Consider the following 22,082-nt stretch of genomic DNA (forward strand, 5'->3'; position numbering starts at 1 on the left):
GACATTTAATTTGAATAAATCAACGAAATAAAAGCAGAAGTAAGTTAAACATTAGATAGAGGAAAGTCTCGTAGTTCAAAAGAGTAAAAAATGATAATAATTTTCAGCAATAGTAATAAGAAAATTAGAAAAAATATCTCCTTTGCGTATGCTATTTCTGTATGTAAACCCTTGTAAATATGAGGCAAACAAGTCATTGCTAGTGCCAAACTGTCTCTTCAGTTTTCTTTTGACCCTCATCCATAAGTTTTCAATATTCTGTCTGTGAATATCAGAGTTATAAGGATCCACAAAGTTTTGTTTGTGGATTATCACTGAATGCGAGTATATTCCATTTTGGATTCGGCTTATTATATTGCCATATGCTGCCCAGCCATCTGAAATTATATGGCTACCGTGCAGAATATATTGTGTAATTAAATTTTCCAATGTTTGTGCACTTCTGTCAGGCACTTCCACCATAAAACAGCATCCACTGCCTCTTTCAATACCTCCAATGACCCAATGTCCTTCTCGCCTCTTCCCACGGTGATACTTTCTGTGGAAGTATTTTGTTTCATTAATTTCTACGACGATGGAATTGAAATCCTCATCCACCCATGCAATGTTTCAAAATGTCTACGTTTGTTGTATTCCTTGAGAACAGAGATACACTGCAAGCAAATTATACAGCTGAGTTTTTCGCCCACTTGTGTGAAAAAAATATTTTTCCCATTTCTCCTGGAACAGCCTTTTTTCATCTGCAATCTTTCGCTTTTTGGACAACGATGGCATTTTTAGGGCTGCTACTAGTGATGGGTACTAAACTAATTTTTTTTAGTTAAACTAAAACTAAGTTTGAACTAAAAAAAAAGGTAATTAAACTTTTAATTTATCACAAATTGAAAAAATAAACTAAACTCAGAAATCTTAGTTAAACTTTTACAAACTATTCTGGGTTTTTTATATAATTATTCTGGTTTTTTTTAAGGGCGAAACATGAAAAATATAAAGCACAACCAATGTCTTTAGCAAAATGTAATAAACATTTATTTGTGCAAAACTTCATGAAGACAATGAGACATATAATTCTATGCACATGAAAAAGATTTAAGTGTCATTGTATGCAATGTCTTTATGGGATTTGAATCTTCAGCGTAAAGATAGCAATTGGTCAAGCATTTCATCAGCCATTCTGCATCTGCAGTTAGTGAGTACTTGTGAGGCCGCACTAAACATTCTCTACAGCAGCAGAACTGGGCAATGTTGAGTTACTTTTTTTGCTTTTGTTGGAAAAGCTTTAAGACTGCTGACTGAATCTGACTTGCCTAAGTAACCTTTCACCTCTAATACACATAAACCAATAAATATATTTTAAACATTTATCATTGCTCTAGATCTAAGAGACTAAAAATCTAGATCTAGTAAAAAGAGTCTCTAGAGATTTCTAAATACAAATAGATCTAGTAAAGCAAAATTCTTTACCTGCAGCTATACAGGAACACACTGATGATTAATAAAAAGCAGCAAAATGTAGATCTATAGAAGCAAGGAATTAATCAGGATTTATCAGCAACAAAATTTGCTAGGAATAGAATGAACACATTTATTGTTCTCGCCTTTTGCATCACAGTTGCATCACCGGGACACCACTTGATAATTTAACAAATACTAATTATTAAATTCATTGTCTTTTAGCATATAATTGTCTTTCTTTATTTGAAAGCAACAGTGTAAGGTTAAATACCTATAACTGTATGGATTGACCTGAAGAGTTTGAATTTTTCATTGGACCTTTCAGGCCTGTCTCTATTTATTTCCCCCTTTTCCACGAGGAAAAATGTTCTCTTGCTTGTTGGCTCTGCCTTTTAAATATTTTCTTCTGCCCAAAGAAATAGCCCCTTTGCATCAGAAATAATGGCCATTCTTCTCTTTATAGCTAAGTTAGCATTTTTTTAAAATAATAATAATAATATGGACACATTTGCATCTTCCTTTGCAAATGATAAGTCTACAAAATTTAATTTGCCTTTGTACTGTTTGTATTGCTAAAGCTTACAACTTATATATATATATATACAGCTGTTCAAATAATTTTTATTATGTTTTCTATCTTTGTTCTATGAATTGTGTTTTTGTATTGAGAACACCTGGCAATAGTGTTTTACATCGTTGTAATGTTGTTGTTTTTCTGTTATTGTAAAAAAAGGCCTCGTCTGACATATACTAATCATAAATTGATGCCAAAATTTTTAAGCAAATTTATTTACAGAACTTACAAAGAAAAAAGCAATAAAACCAAAGAAAAATGTTTTTGCTTAGGTGAGATTGTGTAATACTTAGATCTAACTTTTTACAAAACAAAGTCAATTATTTTGAAAATAAAAGTTGATTTACGTCATATACAGTCTAGTGAAATCTTATGTTGTGACCTATTCCTTCTAAAAATGATTCTAATGTTGTTTTTTCCATATAAGGAGTACAGAAATGTATTCTTTTTTGTTGGTCAATAAAAACCTTTTTGTATTTCTTTAATGGCGGGTTGCCAATAGCGTCCTTTGCAATTAATGCAATGACTGCTGCCTCTTCTTTTTGCAAAGTTTTAATTAATTACCAAATTGAAGGGTGATGATAGCCCACTAAATGGAAAAATTTATTCTTCTATCCTTCACAAATGTTGTTAGTTCTGGGTGGACTGTTTAATGTAGCCAAATGGATGTTCCAAACTTCTGGAGGGAAGATAGGAGGTACGTGTCAAAAATGAAGAGACAGAATATTTGTTTGTATGTGCGGGTTTCTTCGCACCATTGAACCAGAAACATATGTTTCATTAAAATAATTCAAAAGTAGAAGTGCTTCTTCAAAACAAAGGCTCGGGATCCAAGCCATTCCTACTGGAACATCATTTACTGGCAGAAAAGCTAAGGAATCGATCTGGCCACAAAATTGTCTGAATTCTTCACTTTCCTTATACTTGGCAACAAGTTCTTGAATTTTCCGCCACATATTTTGGGCAAGTTTATAAAAACAGGCCTGTATGTGAACAGGATGCCCAAATACACTTTGGATGGAGTTAATAACAGCCTTTTCAAAATCTATTTTAACTGTCAATGGGTCTGGATTTAAATCTAGTTCATGGCAACGATTAACAATTGCTTGAAACATAGTTTCATACGTTTCTTTTGTTTTGGATTGTAGACAGGCAAACACAGTTGAAACCACTGTATTGCCTAGAGGCACACATATGACATATAGCTGTAGGAAGCCATTCAGAGCCATTTTATAGTTGCTATCCATCAGCCAAGTCTCACTTGATACAAGTAATCTTAACGACTCGTCAGAACCAAAAACAATAATCCGATTATCTGTATATGGCCTATTATTGAAAATCAAAAACTGTTTAGGTTCAGGCCCCAAAGTCATAGCCCATGGACCATCTCTAATTAGTTCATTAAGATACTCTGGGACCCGTGAACATTGGCTAGTTCTCTGATACCTCAGGTTTTGCTTGATGGAATGTTCACAGGGTAGAGAAGAAGTTTCTTTGTTTAATTAACATATCAATATATAAAAATATAAGACACATTAAATATACTTATTTCTTTGTAATGAGATTTATTTACAAGAGATGTGTTTGGTTTTTAAAAACTTTTTTAGTTTCTACTTTCAATCTTTGATTTTCTTCTCTCAATTTCTGTATCACCTCATATTTCCTCTTTTTCATCCTTTTTGCTAACTTAACTTTATAAAAACCAGAAAGAGATTTGAAACTTACCTTCATCTTTCTTAAACTTACTAGCCAATACTTCACACTTATCTATCCATTCTTTGTCTCGAGATCTTAAGTAAAGTCCTAGACGTTACGGTGTAGACTTATACTTAGAGAAGATTTATCAGACTCTGGCGGTGTAGACTGAACTGCAGTTGATTCGTCTCGATGGCGGGTAAGGGGTCAGTTGGGTCAACATTCCATAGCCAGGCCCATAATGGACTGTTGTTGTTCTGCTACGCACACACAAATGGGTGTGGGCACACAGCGGTTTGTGACAATTCCCATTCCTTATAGTTCCCTTTTCAGCATCATTGGCAAAAGAAGATATGAAGCTATCTAAATCAGGTGATGAAGTTTTAGTGGTCATTTCCAAAGGCAAAGAGCTTAACAAGGGATATAAATTAAAAAAAAAATGCTTGGTTTAGTAAGCCGCTTAGTATGAACTAGACTATTAAATAAATTGTATTATCACAAAACATATATTTAATAAAATGAACTATCTAGATTCTAGACTCCTAGCTAAACTCTTGGTCTAATCACTAATAAAAACTTTACTCTCTTTAGCTTTAGGTTGAACAGGTCAGTGATTAGATTTTTTTTTTTTAATTTTTTTTTAGATCTAAGACTAGACACAGTAGATTAAAAAGGAGAAGCCAATTAGAAGGAAAATACTAATAGAACAGTCAATCTGAGAATGTCTGAATGAGACGTCTGAGAAGACAAGATTTTAAGTTTAAGGAGTAGAAAAAGAACAAATCTAGGCCCGAGTGGTCAAGAAGTAGACATTAAAATAGCCAAAAGTAACAGTAATTCTATTTAAATGATTTAAAATAGATAAAGATATATTGTTCAGAATTAATTAATTGTTGTGTTTAATTATCAAGATGTCTGAGAATGTTATTTAAAACAAAAGATCGAATGAGAATAGTAATGGCTACTTGCGATTTAATAGCGATTTTGGCATTCATACCACAAGAGTGACACTAAAAAATGCATATTATCTTTAATGGATTATATAGCAATGGATGCTTCAAATTACTAAAAATGTCGCAGCCTTTGCCTTGAGTTGTTTATGTGACCTGCTTTGGTTGTTACACTTATCTTTTTCTTGGCTGCTTTGCTTTTTTTTCTGTAGGATATTGTTTTGCTGAGTCAACAAGTTTCTTTTCTCTTTCTTTTGTTCATATTTTATTTGTTCTTCTTCTCTTCTTTTCCTCTCTTTTTAACTTGTTTTCTGTTTTCTTTTTTCCCATTTAATCTTTCTCATCCAGTTTTCCTTTTTAGGGCATTTCAGAATTCCTCCCTTCTGATTTTACACTTGGTAATGTTGGAGTGGTCTTAGACTTTTTCTGACTTCCTTTAATAAATGAGATTACACACATGGTAATGTTGGAGTGGTCTTAGACGTTTTCTGACTTCCTTTAATAAAAGAATCTAGTTTGAATATATCATCATGTGATATTAAGGCTTTGGGCGGCGTGACTTTAGTTTGAACATCATTGGTTGGCAGATTGTCATGTACTTTTCAGGCATGTGCAACAGCTCAAATCAAAGCAGTAAATTTTTTCAAATTTGTTATCATGAAAAGAATCAGGAAAATTATGTTTTTTTGGATAAAACCAACTAAAAAAAATTTTTAAGTTATAAAAAAGGCTATCAGTTTACTTTTAGTCAATTATCATTTATAAATAGACAATCAAATGACCTACCAAAAACTTTCTGTTTATTTGATCAGAGAACTTCTCTTCATGGCTAACGAATTCTACCAGGCTAGAAAGGGGCAGGCTCATCAAATTTTTTAAAAGAAAAAACATTTTCAAGTCTTGATTCGCCTGAAGATATTAAATCTTTAGGAACCTTTGGTGGTAATTGTGTGATGGCTTTCTCAGCCATTTTTTTAATGGCTGAGTTTCCTCATCTGAGCTTCAGAAAGTCCTATTTTTCACTCTGGAACAAAATAAGTTCATACATTTACACACACCAATATATAAAATATATTGGCCATATGAAGCAAAATTACTTCATAAAATTTTTATTTGTTAAAAATTAAGATGTCATGCGACTTGAAAAAAAAAAAATTGCACACCTCCTTTACTTAAGGGATTTGAAATGTCCTTGTTTAAATCAGAGGTCTCTTGTGCCAAAATGGATCCTTCTTTGGCTTCCTCAAAGTTTTCTGTAAAAAATTCACCTTTAAGATTTAACAAACATTAATTCCAAAATATCTAGTAATTCAAAACTATAGGTTTACTTTTATTGTTATAAAATGCTTTACTTTGTTGAAACATGTTTAAATAATTATCATAGCGTCTCAGGATCCTAACATGATAGGTCGGCCAAGTATTGTCAGCTGGCTGCTGGTCTTTCTTGCATTTTAATACCTTTGTTGCCTTAAAAGGTTGCCATGACACAAAGGTCTGGCATGGGGACAGCCTGGCAATAGGCATACTTAGCCAACATTCTAGACAATATTTAATGTATCTCTATGTATGATATAAACGTATATTATGGGTATATGTAAATCAGTGTATTTCTTTAAATTTCATTATATATTTAATTTTATCATTACTTTGACAAGCTTCAAAGAATAATAAACAAAAGTGTAATATTCTACCTAAGACTCTTTATCGGTATCATTACATCTAGGTTGGTCAATTATTTCTCTATTGCCTCTCTTAGTTTGATTTGCAGAACTTTTCTCAATAGACTGCCAAAGAATCTTTTATCTTGTAGATTATCCTAGCAAGCAGAAATAAAACGTGAAATTTATTTCCTAATTCTAATGCCATACTAGATGTAGTGGCAGCTGTGACAGTGATTCCTGTAAATTCATTGACAATAAATTTAATTAATGAACAAGTTTTCTCAATAGGAACCTGATGTAAGATACAATTATATATACATTTCCTAGTGGAAGGGTGAAACATTTTAGTTTTTTTTTAGGCACTCAACATCTTTTTGTGCATGCTCTAGTCTTGTGGTATCCAACTCAAACTCTTTTCTTTGTTCTTCTAATGTTTTTAACTTAGCCACCATTTGGTTCACAACTCATTTTTCATCCTATTTACAAACTTAACTTTATAAAAACCAGAAAGAGATATGAAACTTACCTACATCGCCTTCGACTCACTATCCAATTTTTATAGAATTCTTTTAGCTTCAGAAGCCATACCATCAAGAGAGTGCAAGCCACAATGCAGCCTAACTAAAGATTTGCAGAACCCTTGACTAAACTCATTTCTGACACAATTATAGACAAATGTCCTGTCTGTAAGAGTGCTCTGGAATATTTTTTGAAATTCAATAAAACTAAGTGTTGAATATTTGTATTTGATGAATTTTTGGAGTTCTGACAATGTGCTCTTTGTTTAACCCTTTAAGTTCATTTTTTTATATTTTTTTTTTCATTAGCATGCTGACAAGATTCATTATTTTTAAACATGTTTTAGGGCTGAATAAGTCCTAACACTTGTGTTTAGGGAAACTTCTTTTCCAGCTTCAGGGCCGTCTTTGTTGCTTAAATTAAATGCTCTTGGACAAGTGCTTCAATGACAGATGTGTTAAATTTCATTACTTGCCAGTAGCATATTCCTTGTACAAAATGTAGGCATTGAGGAGCATACAGGACAAAATGTTAAATGTTACTTTTTTCCAGTATTTGATAGTCCTACGCTCATCTAAATAAAAATAAAGCATCATGTCTGTCTGATCCACACCATCCATGTGCTTATTATAGTCTACAACTGTGACTGTTTTTGTTTTTTTGCTGTCTGTGGTCCATCTCCTCCTTGTGGTAAGCCTCTTCTCCAAATAAGAACATCTCTTGTCAGCCTTTGTTTTTAGTAGACTATAGCTGCACTGAGTTTTTCTGGGATTTTTTTTTTCTCTAAATGCTGTTGCCTGTATGTGATGATCTCACCAGGTTGCGTTTTAGCTTTTAGACCTTTTATTCTTCTTTTCTGTTGCCCCAAACAGTTCACATTAAGTGGGTACGTTGATCAGCCAGCTCACGATAAGGGGAATACTATAGTTTAAAAATTGTCCATAAAAAGGGGGTATCCACTCCTCAAATATGAGCCCACCCTCATCAATCTCATAACAACTTTATGGGCTAGTCCTCTTTCATTGTCTGCCTCGTCATTGATGGTACTGGTATCTCGCTTTCCCTTATAGACAAAAAATCCAAGGAGATAGGCTGTCACTGAATCACAAAGCAAGTTTTATTCCCCATTTATGGTGATGTTTATTTGGGAGATACTGGATCAACTGGGTTTCGCCTTTAGTGCCTATCAGGCTTTCATCAATACATATCTCTCTATGTGGTTTGTAGTAATGCCTTGAAACTTGGCTTGCATGCTCAATGAGAGGGTCAAACTGTGCACATGGGTTGTAGCCGTCTTCTCCTGGTCTAGGCAAGTGTGTACAATCCACCATGTGAACAAAATTTCAGGATGAGCTCAAACCTATCTTTAATCATGACCTGGCCTGGGGATACCAGGGTGTTTTTTGATTGCTAGATATACTCCAGTAGAATTTGATGGTTGACTTCCTTATCTTTAGATTTTGCACTTTCTGGTGCAAATGCCTTGATTGCATGTTAATATTACAATAACTTTTTCTCGTCAACTGCTGGGCCTGGATTTAAAAAAGAAACTAGGAAATTTGTTACATAAGGCTTCTGACAATTCTTTGAATGAAAAAAGTATGTAACATTTCCATTTTTTAAAGGTGTTACATTGTTGACCATCACAAACATACTCATTCAGGAGACTCTGGAATTTATGTAATTTATCATGCATTATGTTGCACATTTTTTAAAAAAGAACTTTAAATTAACATTAAGTTTTATTTAAAATAGTAGAGTCAAAATTATTGTTATATAATATAGACTTTAATATGATGAAAAAAAGAAAATAAAACTTATATTTAGCACCCCATTTTATGTATAGCCACAACGAATACTAAGAAATTCATTATGTCCAATTACTAAAAAAAAAAATAACTTTCTCGTCATCTGCTTGGCCTGGATTTAAAAAAGAAACTAGGAAATTTGTTACATAAAATTTCTGGTTCCGGGTTCCTGTAGGTTCCATGAAGTTCTGACTTGAATAAAAGTGAAGTAATTTGTTCTCAAATGTGAATATTTCAGAAAACCTGAATACATGAACAAAATGAACAGTTTCAAAATAGGAATTTATTTGTGCTTGTTGCAATTAAAAATGAGATGAAATTTTTTTAAAAATATTATTATGCATGTTATGCAAATTAGAAAAAAAAAATCTAATGATGTTTTTTTTATAAATTGGAATATAAGTTTTCTAGAATACACATAGAAAAGTATATAAATCAAAATGAAAGGAAATAAGATATGCAAATAAGCAAAAGTGTCTGATGATTTTTTATAAATAAGAATATTTTAGTTTTTAAGAATACATATAGAAAAGTATATATCATAATGAACAGTTTCAAAAGAAGAGTTTGAATTTATAAGTATCAAAGGAGCATGAAAAAAAAATAATGCATAGTAAATTCATAAACAGTAATAATCAACTAAACTTAAAAAAAATATATCATGTTTAGCAATAAGTGACTCAATAAAAATGTCCTCAAAACCCTAATCTTTCTGTCAGTACTTGTCCATAAAATATTTTGTCATTGTCCAGTTCCCATTTATGGTTAAATAAATGTTTGTCATAGTTTGACCACCTTACATTTTTTCTAAGAAAGGCTTCTGGTTTGGGACAACTTTTGTAAACAATTCATTATCTTCAGTGGCATTGTTTATTACGACTTTATGTCTTGTTCCAGTCTCTTCCTTGATGCATTGTTAGCCTACTGATATGCTTAAATCCATCATGTTTTACTATTGTCATCTATCTCTTATTTTTAAGCACTCCTGCTTTTGGGATCTGTGATCCTCTAGGTAAGGAAAATTGTATACGGTTTCTTTGAAAATCTTCTGGTTTGGATTCAAGCAAACCTTTGAATCCAGATAGCCATTAGTGGTATTGGGGGCTTTTCTAATTAAACAGTCTGTCGTGCCAAGAGCATGTTCTGCATGCATGCTGTTAGCTGGTGCTGAAACTGTGTCCTGTAATATTTTCTCAGTAGCTGGTTTAGACAGAGGCCTAGATAATATTGCTTTTGTCTCTGACAGACTCAATATTGATGCTACTTTGTTAAGAATGACAATTTTAATTTTCAGCTCTTTTATCTACATCAATGAGAGCTTTTTTTAGACGCTCTAGCTATTCTGTCCAATGAATGCACATTGCAGTGAGTCTCCGGAGGTTCATCATTAATATCTTGTTTTAGCAGTTCTGTAACGCAATGATTCACAGGTACCCTATCTGAAAGACAATATTTTTATTTTTAGACAGATTTCTTTAACTGTTACTCTAATCATCTGTGTATAATCAGCGTTCGTGGCACAATCAAATGCTCTACCCTGTGTCAGTCTCATAGTAGAATTGGTAAAAGACTTCTTTTGTGGGTAAACACTTAAACAGTATATGAAATTGGTTGAGATGTTTGTCTACCACTGAAGTGGCATCTAAGTCCCAACATCACAAGTATGTAGAGCCTCACCTGCCTGAATGAGAGCTAGCACTCCTAGCTCAGAAGCCATTCTGGCAACATTCGATTTGTGCTGAACTGAAGACAGTTCTGTCTCAGTCAAAATCTGACTTTACATTTGTGACAGGTACACATATTTTCTCAATGCTGTGCTATATGTTTACCCTTTCATGGTTTCAACCACATTTTTTTTTACTTCTGGCTCTAAGATAAAACTTAAAAGATAGTGATTATGTTCTATCAGCTGACATTCCTTTTTTACTTTCACCAACTCCATTTTGAACTCAAGTTCAATGTTTTTAATGCTTTTGTTTCAGCTGGGTTTTTTTTTAATTATTATAATGCTGTTCAACTGCATTCTTAACATACCGGTACTGTTTGATATTTTTAGCTTCCTTATGGAATTAATGTACCCTTTATGGTCCAGAGATTTTATAACTTATGGTTGGGGCTCGCAAATATTGCTGGATCTTTGTAACTCAATAGCTTGTTTGAAATTTGTTAGCCATTCTTTTACTGCCGTCTTTAAGTGCTCTTTTTTTACCACGTGACATTGGTGGAGAGATTTCAGAATGCCTGGAGAGCAATCCACTCAGCTACTGTGTGCTTGGTCAAGCAATCTCTTCAAGATCTCGACCTTTTTTGTTTTGTACAGCAATGATGGACCTCGCAATCTCCCTAATTCCATTTCAGTTTTTTCACTAAACTGTCTACTTCACCTATAGTTAACAAAGACCATTTGGGAACTAGAGACGGCTATTCATGTAACTGGCCATGGATAGTGGGGTATGCTGTACAATTTAGCTGCATTTCTCATTGACATTTTATTCATTTTAATGTCTACCATGGCATGATGAGTCTAGTCTTAGCACGTTTAGCTTTCCTTGAAGACATTGTATATGAGCTCAGCTGTGACAAGTCTTAAAAAAAAAAAAAAAAAAGAGTTACTTTTCACCAAAGTTGCACTCTATCATTTGAAGAAAATGGAGACAACGTGGGAAGTATTTTCAAAAATAGAGCCTGCCCACAACCAATAAAGTTTTCATGCCATGAATATGGCAACTGTTTTGCCAGAGTCCATTAAATGCCAGTATTGCCAGCTGTTGACCTTCTTATTTCTCCAGTCTATTACCAGTATGAAAATTTGTGGGGAAAGCATGCAGCCTTGTCTCACTCTCATCTCATTTCAAAGTAGTTTGTCAGCTGTCCATGGTGGAGGATGGTGCATAATACTGATGAATGTAGTTGTGACTGCATCAGGGTTTTGTGGATGCTATGAAGGCCTACTCTTTTGAGGACCTCACTGATGGGTACTTTTTATTGGCACTTACCATTCAGAGGCAGATCATGTGTAGTAGTTCAGCTTCTTTGCATGCCTTCTTTATACTCAGAGGCATAAGCAAATGTTGGGAGTATGAAGGCCTGATAGACCCCTAGTTTTCTACATGTGCTGATGCCTCTGCCACACAGTTCTTTACAGACTACCAAAAAATTCACTGGCTTGGCAATTCACAATTTACTTTAATAGATGGAGAGCTGACATTCTATGTGTTGCACTATTTTAATGCCAAGTGAAGCTAAGTTATTTGTACATGAGTTATGCTATCTAAATCCTGTCTGCTATTCATTGTGCCTTCATTGACATTCAACTGCTGGAGGAATACCTGGAATAATTGGTGATGTTGGCTGATTTAGGACTTCTTTAAAATGTTCCATCCAGCATTCTCTTTGTTCTCTCAGATTTGCCACTTTTACAGATCTTTTTTTTTTTTTTTTTTTTTTTTTTTTTTTTAGACCTAGTTAGGACTTCTGAAAGAGTATTTCCATATCTTGCTGCTACCTCTGCATCTTCTGTCAGTGTTTGTATAAAGCATCACTTGACTTCTCCAGCACTCTGACTTCTCTGTTCATTTCCAAGTAGTGTGTTCTTTTTTTTCCAATTGGTTATGACTGGGTTTTTTTTTTCTGTTTTACTTCTGGACTGCCCAGGTTTCTGGAGTTTTCCATTCTTAATTTTCTTTTTTTAAAACTTCTGTGTATGATAGTTTCCAGCTTTTGTTGGATTGCAGTCCAGTGTTCTTCCGCTGTTTCTCTATTAGCCCTGAGAGGGCACTGAATCTTTTTTTACTTCACAGTTAAACATTTTTCTTTATTCTTTTATGCCTTGAATTAATTCTGAAAGGTTGCTAATAGTAGCTAGTGATCTGAAGCAACATGTGCACCACATCTTGCTATAACTGTTGTTTTTTTTTAATTCTCTATATCTTGCAACATTGATGTGGTATATTTGGTTATTTGTTAGTCCACTGGGTTAAGTCCAGGATGTTTTGTGAATAGGCTTTATCACCAACGACGAAGTCCACATTTTCATTGCAGGTGCCTACTCCTTCTTTTCCCATAACAAATTTTCTGTTCCTGTTATCCTGACATACTTAGACGCCACAAGTTTTAAGTCTTATCTTGGTGCATGATCTAGTAATGGGTGTAGAAGATCGTAAAATTCATTTTGTGCTCTTTTGTTGGTGCTTAGCATTTAATGATAGTAATTTCCTTACCTTTTCCATTAAGTATCACTTTCATTGAGGTATGGCAAGACTGTTTCCCACTCAAGCTGTGCTTTTGTTGCTTCTGACTCCATCATTGGGGCAACTCCTTGTTCGAGTTCCCAAAGATTTTTCTCTCCTGTTGCAAGTCTAGTATGCTACCATTCAATCTTGTCTCTCAGCTAGTCCAAGCACCTTAATAGTATATCTCTATATCTCCTTTATGGCTTTATGAGCTTTCTACATTCTAGTAGGGTTCTGATATTCCAGGTATCTATTCTGGGTTTTTGCTTTAGTGATCAATTTGTCTTTCCATGGGCTTTCACTGGTGTTAGTCATGAACTCTTCTTGAGAGATTCAAGATCTTTTTGGCTTTGTGCTGTTATGCTTTCTGTAGCATTGTATATTTTCAAAGGGCTAGGTTTCTAGCCTAATGCCCAACCCTCCTCCTTTGCCTAGGCTTGGGATCAACAAGATGCTTCCCAAAGGCTGCCTTTTTGCAAAGTTCTTTAGGTAAGTATAAGTGTTAAATCAATTTTTTTTATAAACTAAATTCCATTTCCCTGCCCTGTTTTACCATTGTCTTAATATGATTCTAACAACATTTTTAATCACTCTTGAGATAGGACCTTATATCCTTGTAAATGTGCCACTGGTATCTTTCACTTTGTTATAATTACTGCTGCCTCATACTTACTTACCAGTTAGTAGCCTTAGACAGAAAATCATGTTTTTATCTCTAAACTTACAGATTTCAGCACAAAACATTCATCTGAAACAAAAGTATTTGTATTTAAAAAGAAAGACTTCTGACCTAATGAGACAATTGGATGAGCTGACAAAGGAAGAAGGTCAAGGGAAACCATTGAAAGTGTTAATGAAGCAGTAAGTGTATCCTTTTTTTTTTTATGGGATTTTGTACATAGTAATAACAATAATATTAATAATAATAACTATAATATCTTCTTTTTTTTGGAAAAAACAATGTTCATGCATTTTATCAGGGAGATGTTATTTCAACCTAAATCACTTCTGGCTTTTTCTCAAGTGATTTGTCACTGATAGTCTCCTTAGAGCACCATCAATAGTTACCTCTGAGACTTCATTTAGTTTGAAGTCTGCATTAGCACTAGAAATCTTAAGTTAGAGACTGTAATCTCTTGCAAGGAGTGTGATATGGTTGCTTCATTACATCTACTAATGTTTACTACTGAATATTAAGCAGACTAATGTGATATACTTAATGCTAGAAATAGCTTGCTTATAAGTGTTTAATAACAATTACATAAGCTTTATCTTTTCTTTTTTAAAAATTTATGTCAGGGAAAAAAAGTCATCCATTTAGCTCTGCATCCTAAATAAAGTCTTTTTTATTACTATTATTCCCTATCAAACTCATCTCATTATCCGTCCCTTAACTTCTGCTATGACAGTTCCCTCCATCTTAGCTGTTCATAGCAGGTTTTTCCATTATTTTCCATTGTCCAGCCAGCTTTTCTCTGAACAACCGTTTCTTTGTGCTCCCTTCTCTGTACCTTGAAGGATGAGTTGGGTTTGTGTTGTGGTGAATGAATCATTGGGAAAGACCTTCGAACTCATATTTTATGAGTGAACTGAAAGATGGTTGAAATTATATTTATTTTGCCATATTTCTAATGGGCTGATTTAATACATTAATTTACACTGATTACTCTAAAAGCTTTTTTGTGTGTGTAGGCTAGTGGTTTAATGCTTTCCAATTTCTTTGGTTTTCTTAGTGCTGCCAGTCAGACTGAAGTCAAGAATTGGAAGTCTCACTATGTCTCACAACCAAGGAAGCCTGAACCTGTTGTTCTGTCTGAGACAGATGTTTTGAAAACAAAAAAGTAAGTTTTATTACAAACTAGACCAGAAACACACTAGACTATTCCAACAAAAAAATAATTAATACTCCAAGAAGAATAAATCAGAGTGTTGTGCTATTAGATTCATCTTGTAATATTGAATTTAGAAAAATATATGTATTGAATAGCTGCCTGGTTAAGTCTTTGCAGAATACTTCTATCTTAAGGGGCCACTGGTTCCAACCCATTGCTGTCCTGCAGTTTGGGTTAGGATGTACTAATGTAACATTTAAAACAAAACAAATACACAATAATTCTAGTAGTTTCTTCCTAGTTTGTTCATTAATTGTTTTTTTTTCTAATCCTAGAGTCCTGGAAATGCATTCCAGTCTACTCCAGCGCTATGACAAAGAAGTGAAGCTGAACATGAGTTATGCAGACACTATATCAGAGCTTAATGTAAGTGTCATCAGCCAACATGTCTTACTAGAGAAAGATTATATTTATAAATCTGAGTATTGGGTGTCCTAGACTTAGTGATTCAGTAAAAATTATATACCCTTAATCTGTATGCTTTGTAAAGTGCTTTGTAAACTAATGTAAACTTTTCTGTTTTTCACCAGAGATTTTGCTATACTCTGATCTAAAGCACAAGACTCTCTCTTTATGGAACTCACTGACTCACTTCCATACTTATTTCAGATATTCATATTATAATAGGACATTTTTATTGTTCTTTATTATTTCCTCTATTGTTAGATTTTGAGTCAACAATATTTTATTAATGTGCATATGTTGTCTGTGGCATTTTACGTCTCGAGAGACTATCTTTTCCCTTTGCAACTTCTTGTGTGACTAAAGAGGCCAATCCTTGATACACAGCTGCGATCGCAGGTTGGGCATATATAATCACCAGGCGCCGTTGCATTTTCACGTTTCTTTCTGCTTCTGTTGTGTATGACATCTGCAATCTGTGACCCTTCCTTTATGCTCTCTCTCCATGTGGATCTGTCCAGTGCCACCTCTTCCCAGTTGCCAGTGTCGATTTTGAAGAGCTTCATGTCGCGTTTGCATACATCCGTATAACGTAAAAGTGGGCGACCAGCGGCTCTCCTGCCTTCTATTAGATCGCCATACAGGATGTCCTGTGGAAGTCGACCTACTGGCATTCTACGAACGTGGCCAAGCCAGCCAAGGCGTCTCCTGCTGATAACAGAGCGGATGTCCTGGCATCCTGCTCTATGTAGCACTTCCTCATTGGTTATCTTATCTTGCCACCTTATTTTAAAGATCCGCCTTAGGCATCGGAGGTGGAAGACATTGTATGTCCTATTTAATATTGTTATTTTTTAAACTAGATTTTTTACTTTTTCACCCAAGTATCAGTATTCTATTAGTTGGCTTTTCAAGCAGTGCATTGCTCTCTTCAGCTGTCTAGTCTTTGGTCTCATTTAAAAGCTCCAATGCTTCGTAAAGTTTTCATCACTTATTTTGAATCTCTTGAATGTCTAGATATTTTAATGTAAAATGTATTGTAAAGAGTGTCTGTCCAATGGCTGTTTAATTTTTCTAAATATTCTTTCATTCAATTTTTATTCCATTTTGATTAATACACAAGAAAAGGGTCACTTTTTTTTCTTTCTGTTCTCTACCCATGAGTCTTCTAAATATTTTTTTTTCTGGGACATGTCTTCATTTGCTTATAATACGAATAATGCCCAAACTATGGCTACAGTATCGTAAAATATGAATACAAATAAATTACACACCAAACAGAGATGCCTTGAATTTCATTTCATGCTGAAACATTTTCTCTTATCAGGTTAAATTGGGAGAAACAGAACAAAGACTAAGAGAAGAGAAAGAAAAATGTATCAGGTTGGAAAGAGAATTGATTGCAGTTAAAGGGAAACAAATGGGTGGGTTTGTTTCTTACACTTTGAATTTTTCTGTGGTAAAAAAAATTATCAAGTTAAATTTTCATATTGATTGTACCTAAAAATAGTTTATAAATGAATAATCAAATTAATTTCCATACTTATCAAAAGTATTACATCTGTACTTACCTAAATAAGATATTACTGTACAGATCATGTACAGATTGGTCCTTGTTGGGGCAAGGTACACTAGACATCTCTTGGAAAGTACTTATATACCAAAAACAAATGTGTATCTCTTTCACATTTTTATGAATTGAATATTGAAAATGTTATCACTAAATATTTTAACCAAATAATCTTTTCTCATCATTGCTATGAACCAAAAAAAAAAAAATTTTTTTTGAGAATATTAAGTGGCAACACAAACTTAGTGGTCATGAATTCAAATCCTGGCAAAAGCTGGGTTTTTGAACTTTGGGATTTTCATATCGTTTCTTTGTTCTTTGTTTTTATCAAATTTTTGTATATATATATACCTGTATGTCAAAGTTAAAATATTGATTTGGCGACTAAAATTGCTTGGGATGAAATTGCATTATTTAGCTTTTAGTTAATATGTACAAGTACATCTCTCTACATCTCTCATTGTTTTTTCCCTGTTTTTGTTCACAGTCTGTGAGGATCCTGTGCTTAGAGACGTTGTAGGGGAGAGAAATAAACTGGCCAAAGAAAACAGACGACTTAAAGAGGAATTGAAAGGACTTGATCATGTAAGTAGGGCAGCTAGTTGCTCCTGTTATAGACTGTGATGGATGCCTGTCTGTCTTGGAGTTAACTGTTGATGACTGGCAGATTATGACAGATTACTCTGCAAATTTATGAGTTTCTTGTGTACCTTGAGCACATACTACGTGACAGAAATGTCTTGCACACCTCTCCACAAATTTCCTTCCTCACAATTTTGGTTCCTAACAAAGTTCCATTAGTGTGATATAGAGAGACAAGGAGAATTGAAAATACCAATCAGCTGGTATTGACAATGCGAGAAAATGGTCATTAGTGGGGACCATTAGGCCAATAGGAAATCAAAACAGAACACCTGTAAGACAGGGAGGGAAGAGAAATCCAACATGTCACTATCCATGTACAGTTCCTCCAAGTTCCATTTCATGACAGACAGAAGTAGTAAGTGGGGAGTTTCCCCAGTGTGCTTGGCCTTGCCTTTGAACTCATCATGGGATACAAGCCATTAGTAATCGGGAAATAACAAATTAACATTTGCTTGGACATAAGTTTTTTCAGACATGCTGATGGAGAGAAGCTTCCATGGGCCCCAAGAGACTTTGACTCAGCTCTTACAACAGTTACTAAGATAGTGGCAATTGTGCTATACCTTTCATTTTCACATCAACTGTCATTACCATTTATTTATATTCATTTGTACTTTCTTCTTATAAGATGCATTTTTATTTTCCACGCAGAATTTCTTTGATGAAATTGAAGATCTCAAGTTTGCACTTTTACAGTCAGCCAAACTAAACAATGGTTATGAGAAAGAGCTCAACAAACTGTGTTCACAGCTTGGCCTGCCTGTTCCAGCTCCAGAGAAAATTCTGTTCCAGAAAACTTTGAAATAAACATTTTTGAAATTTCTTTTGGACACTGATAGCTACATATAAAAAAGACTTGGGAGTTAACATCTTTGAATTTATTATTTGTCAACCAAAAAGTAAAATTGTTTGTGTAATTCTCTCAAGTCTAGAAGTAAGCTTGAAAAGAAACTTCAACTAGAAAATCTTAAAAGCTGTTTCTCATTCTATACAATGATTGTATTTTTAAAGCTAACAAGATTTCTTTGTTGCAATGAATACAACTTTTTATGGCACTTGAAGTCTTTAAATGAACTCGTCAACCAGAGCATGTAACAAAAGAATTATCTCAAACTAGCTGGGTCAGTTGGTATATTTTCAAAACAAACTGAACATTTGCTGTACAGAACCATAAAATTCAGTGTACTTGATTGTACTATTGATCAACATCCAGAAAGATCCATTTACTTTAAGATTAAAAAGTTTACAGCACACACCTAAATCATGACATTTATCATAAATGTCAAAAAATTCTTTTGCCATTTAATTTTTTTTTCAAATGTCATTATAAAGCATTGCCTAATTAAAATGTTTTTGTTTTTTCTTTTATACAATCAAAGATGCAGCTTTCATAAAAACTGTGATATTTTTAAATTAATGTCTTTATTATAGAACATTGCTAAATTTAAAAAACTGTGTTTTTATGTAGACTAAAGGATTCTGTAACTGTAAGAAACTTGTACCTTTTATCTGTAACACTTTTCTATGCCTTCAAATTGTTCTCATATCTTGTTCAATATCATTTACCTCTTGCGGTCATATACAAGGTAAATCTTTGCTGAAATCTTCCACCCTCTATAGAGCAGAAGAAAGCACTCTTTCCATATTGTTAGGCTGCCACCATGTCAAGATCACAACCATAATAAATGAACTAAAGATAATGTTTATAATGATATCTTTTATTCCATTTTATTTCTAATGTCCCATTTACATAAGATTTTTACTAATTATTAAATTTTTACTACCTTTACTATTTTAACTGTGAATAGACCTTGTTTTTAATGATTTAACTGTATGGAATTTAGCTCTTGTAAAGGAGAGTAATCCTTGAAGGATTATGGGCACGGCATGGCCTTAATTGTGCCGATGTGCCAAAAACTCCATTCTATATCATGCCCACGAATCCCCTGTAGCAATCACTTATCTACATATTAGCACCAGGATGTCATTATTATGTTTGAGAGAGGTATTACAATACACTGACATCAACAGAGAGCTTGAACTGGTGTTAGGATATGTGTAAAAAGTTAACAAAAAGATTCAATATCGCAGTTATCTATGTAACTGTATAGTAGAATTATTTCTCTAATTGATAGTGCGGCGTTGATCACTATATTGATGACGCCATTACGCTATTAATATTTTCTGTGTAGACTAGAGGACTGAGCTTTTGTTGCTTGTCACAACTTCTAGTGTCGTAAATTTAGTGTGTGTGTGATTTGCGCCATTTATCGTCTAGTACAGTCTCTCCATTGTTTTGTACGTTGGTACAGATAGACGTGTTTTGAGAGCTCTTGAATTTCTCCTTGGTTTTTGTTACTGGATAGCCTTAGCATTTGCCTTGGACATTTTCTTGTTGGATTATCTTGACCCCTGTTTAGGGGGAGTTTTATTTTTCATTGTATAGTTTTTCTATTTGAATTCGTTCGTATTTGTAAGTCTATAATTAGACTAGATATAGATGATTAGAAGAATCCTTTCTTTTATCTTCTATAGGGTTTTAGCGTCAAGACTAAGTTTTAGTCGTAGTCTCAATCCAGGACTCTATTTCAAGTATTAACGTCAAGTCTAAGTAGTGATCTTAGCTTGGTGTCAAGTCTATGTGTTAGACTGTGTCAAGTCTCAGTGTCAAGACTTGTTTATCCAGTTTCAGTTATATATTGAGAGTACAACTTTAAGTCTACAGGACTGAGGTCTTTCTCTCAGTTGGTCATCTGGTGTGCAATTTGGTTTTTACATGAGTCTGAGGTTCAAGATTCCGGACTGCGGGTTGCATTGGTCAGACCTGATGGTGTAGTATCAACTATGAACTTCTATTTTTGGAATTGTCGTCAGTGGATAGTGCCTGATCTAGAGGCTAGATCTACATATATTACCAGTTGTTGTTTTTGAGATTGAAGGTCTATGTGATCCATTGAACTAGCTATTATAGTTAAGGTAATATATTATGTATTTCATAATTATTTGAATGTTATTTATCTAAAGAGACTAACTGGATCATTTTAGATTACATATTATTACATATTGATATTTCATACTATTATTATCATTCATCATGGATCAGTCATTTGTAAATATATCACAAGAATAAATTTTATTGTTATTTAACATCATACACGTAGTTTATTAGTTTATCTACAACTATATGTGTATGGTGTGCTTGTCAGGCTGAACTTGAGCCAAAATATTATAAGTTCAGAAAATAATACCAATAACACAAATTGAATTAATATTTAATATTAATAAATATTTACATTTGAAATACCTAATACTAGTTTGATAAATACAAGAACCTGACATTCAAGTTTTTTAAATTTTGGAGTTATTGGTCTAATTTGCATTGCGACATATGATTTGTTAATCATTATTTGTCATTATTATTAATGAATATTATCTGATCATTATTTACTGTAACATAATTTACATAAAGATATTCATTTCTTGTGGTAAAGTCTCTAATATTTAAAATGTGTTTCTTCTGCCACTGCCAGAGATTTTGGCTTGCTTGCAATGTAATAAATAAAACAGGATATTGAAAACAAATGTCTGATAGCAATATTAAGTTTGACTCAATTTTGTGTTTTCTCTTCTGTGTTGAGTGTCAGACTTGTTACTTTTTATGTCTAAATTGATTTCTTCAGTAAACTTGAAAATAGATTCTAGAGTGTAGTTTTTTATACTTCATTATATGTGTGTGCAGATCAGTTTGTTGTGGTTTTTTATTATTCTATTTCTGCTTATAATCTTCTTAAGTGACTAATTACATAAAACACTCTTCCAAAGTGACTAATTAGATAAGAGTTGTCTACCTAAGTGACTATATTTTAGGAAACTGCATTGGAAAGCATTCTCAAGGGGGTCAACATTATTAAAAATTCATTCGACTTCAACTTTCACTTAAAAACTAAAGGGGGGGAAAATCAATCTTTGTATCAATATATTATATATTATATCAATATTTATATACTGTACACTTCAAGCTCCTTCTAGATGGGGTGGATGATTACCATTGCTGTAGCTATCACAATATTATAACTAGCCAACTTTAAAAAAAAAAAAATGTCAGCCATTTAAGTTATATGAAAAGTTATGGTCAGCTAATGTTACAATCAATGTCTCTATAAGAGTGTAATCTAGATCCAAAAGTCAAATAATTATCAGTTTTTTCCACACCCTTGTGGTTACTGTAAGAAACTTGTACCTTCTCTTTAGGGACCCAATATGCTTCAAATTGTGATTTATTAATTCCATACTAGGGATTGAAACTCAGCTTTGATCAACCATTTTTTTCTCCAATCAGCAATTCAAATCAAATGTTGTACATGAATAAACACCTTCACAACAAATCAAAAAGTTCAATTTCACAATTGCTTTATCACTAAGTGAAACCACAATTCTAGCACATTCACACAGTAAAACATTTTCAAAATCTCATTCTTTGAGAACACAAGATAATCTCTGACTCGTAGTGTCACTTTACTTAAAGGTAGTGCATAACAAGCATTGGGTGGCGGGATGGCTGAGTGGTAAAGCACTTTGCTTCTGAATCAAGGGGTCTCTGGGTCAAATCTCACCAAAGACTGATTTGATATTTCTGGATTTTTAAGACGACCCTGGGTTCACCTAACTCTAATGGTACC

At 33.6% G+C, this 22,082-nt stretch overlaps 1 protein-coding gene across 2 annotated transcripts in view; it reads left to right on the plus strand.

The window, feature by feature from the left end:
- The window catches only part of LOC106079560 (centrosomal protein of 290 kDa-like), a 33,971-nt gene extending 12,872 nt beyond the window's left edge, over positions 1-21,099 (plus strand). Inside the window, exons 1-7 of one of the 2 annotated variants that reach the window (XM_056040434.1) lie at positions 9,086-13,383; positions 13,622-13,755; positions 14,628-14,735; positions 15,062-15,152; positions 16,516-16,612; positions 17,246-17,343; positions 18,055-21,099. In XM_056040434.1, the coding sequence (XP_055896409.1) occupies positions 13,688-13,755; positions 14,628-14,735; positions 15,062-15,152; positions 16,516-16,612; positions 17,246-17,343; positions 18,055-18,210 (618 nt within the window). In that variant the 5' untranslated portion in view covers positions 9,086-13,383; positions 13,622-13,687 and the 3' untranslated portion in view covers positions 18,211-21,099. Of the gene's footprint in view, positions 1-9,085; positions 13,384-13,621; positions 13,756-14,627; positions 14,736-15,061; positions 15,153-16,515; positions 16,613-17,245; positions 17,344-18,054 lie in introns of those variants that run through there. The other variant, XM_056040433.1, reaches the window with a different exon arrangement.
- Positions 21,100-22,082: the final 983 nt, after the last annotated feature.

This window comes from Biomphalaria glabrata, chromosome 9 (genome assembly GCF_947242115.1).
Source record: "Biomphalaria glabrata chromosome 9, xgBioGlab47.1, whole genome shotgun sequence".
In the NCBI taxonomy this organism is placed as follows: domain Eukaryota; kingdom Metazoa; phylum Mollusca; class Gastropoda; family Planorbidae; genus Biomphalaria; species Biomphalaria glabrata.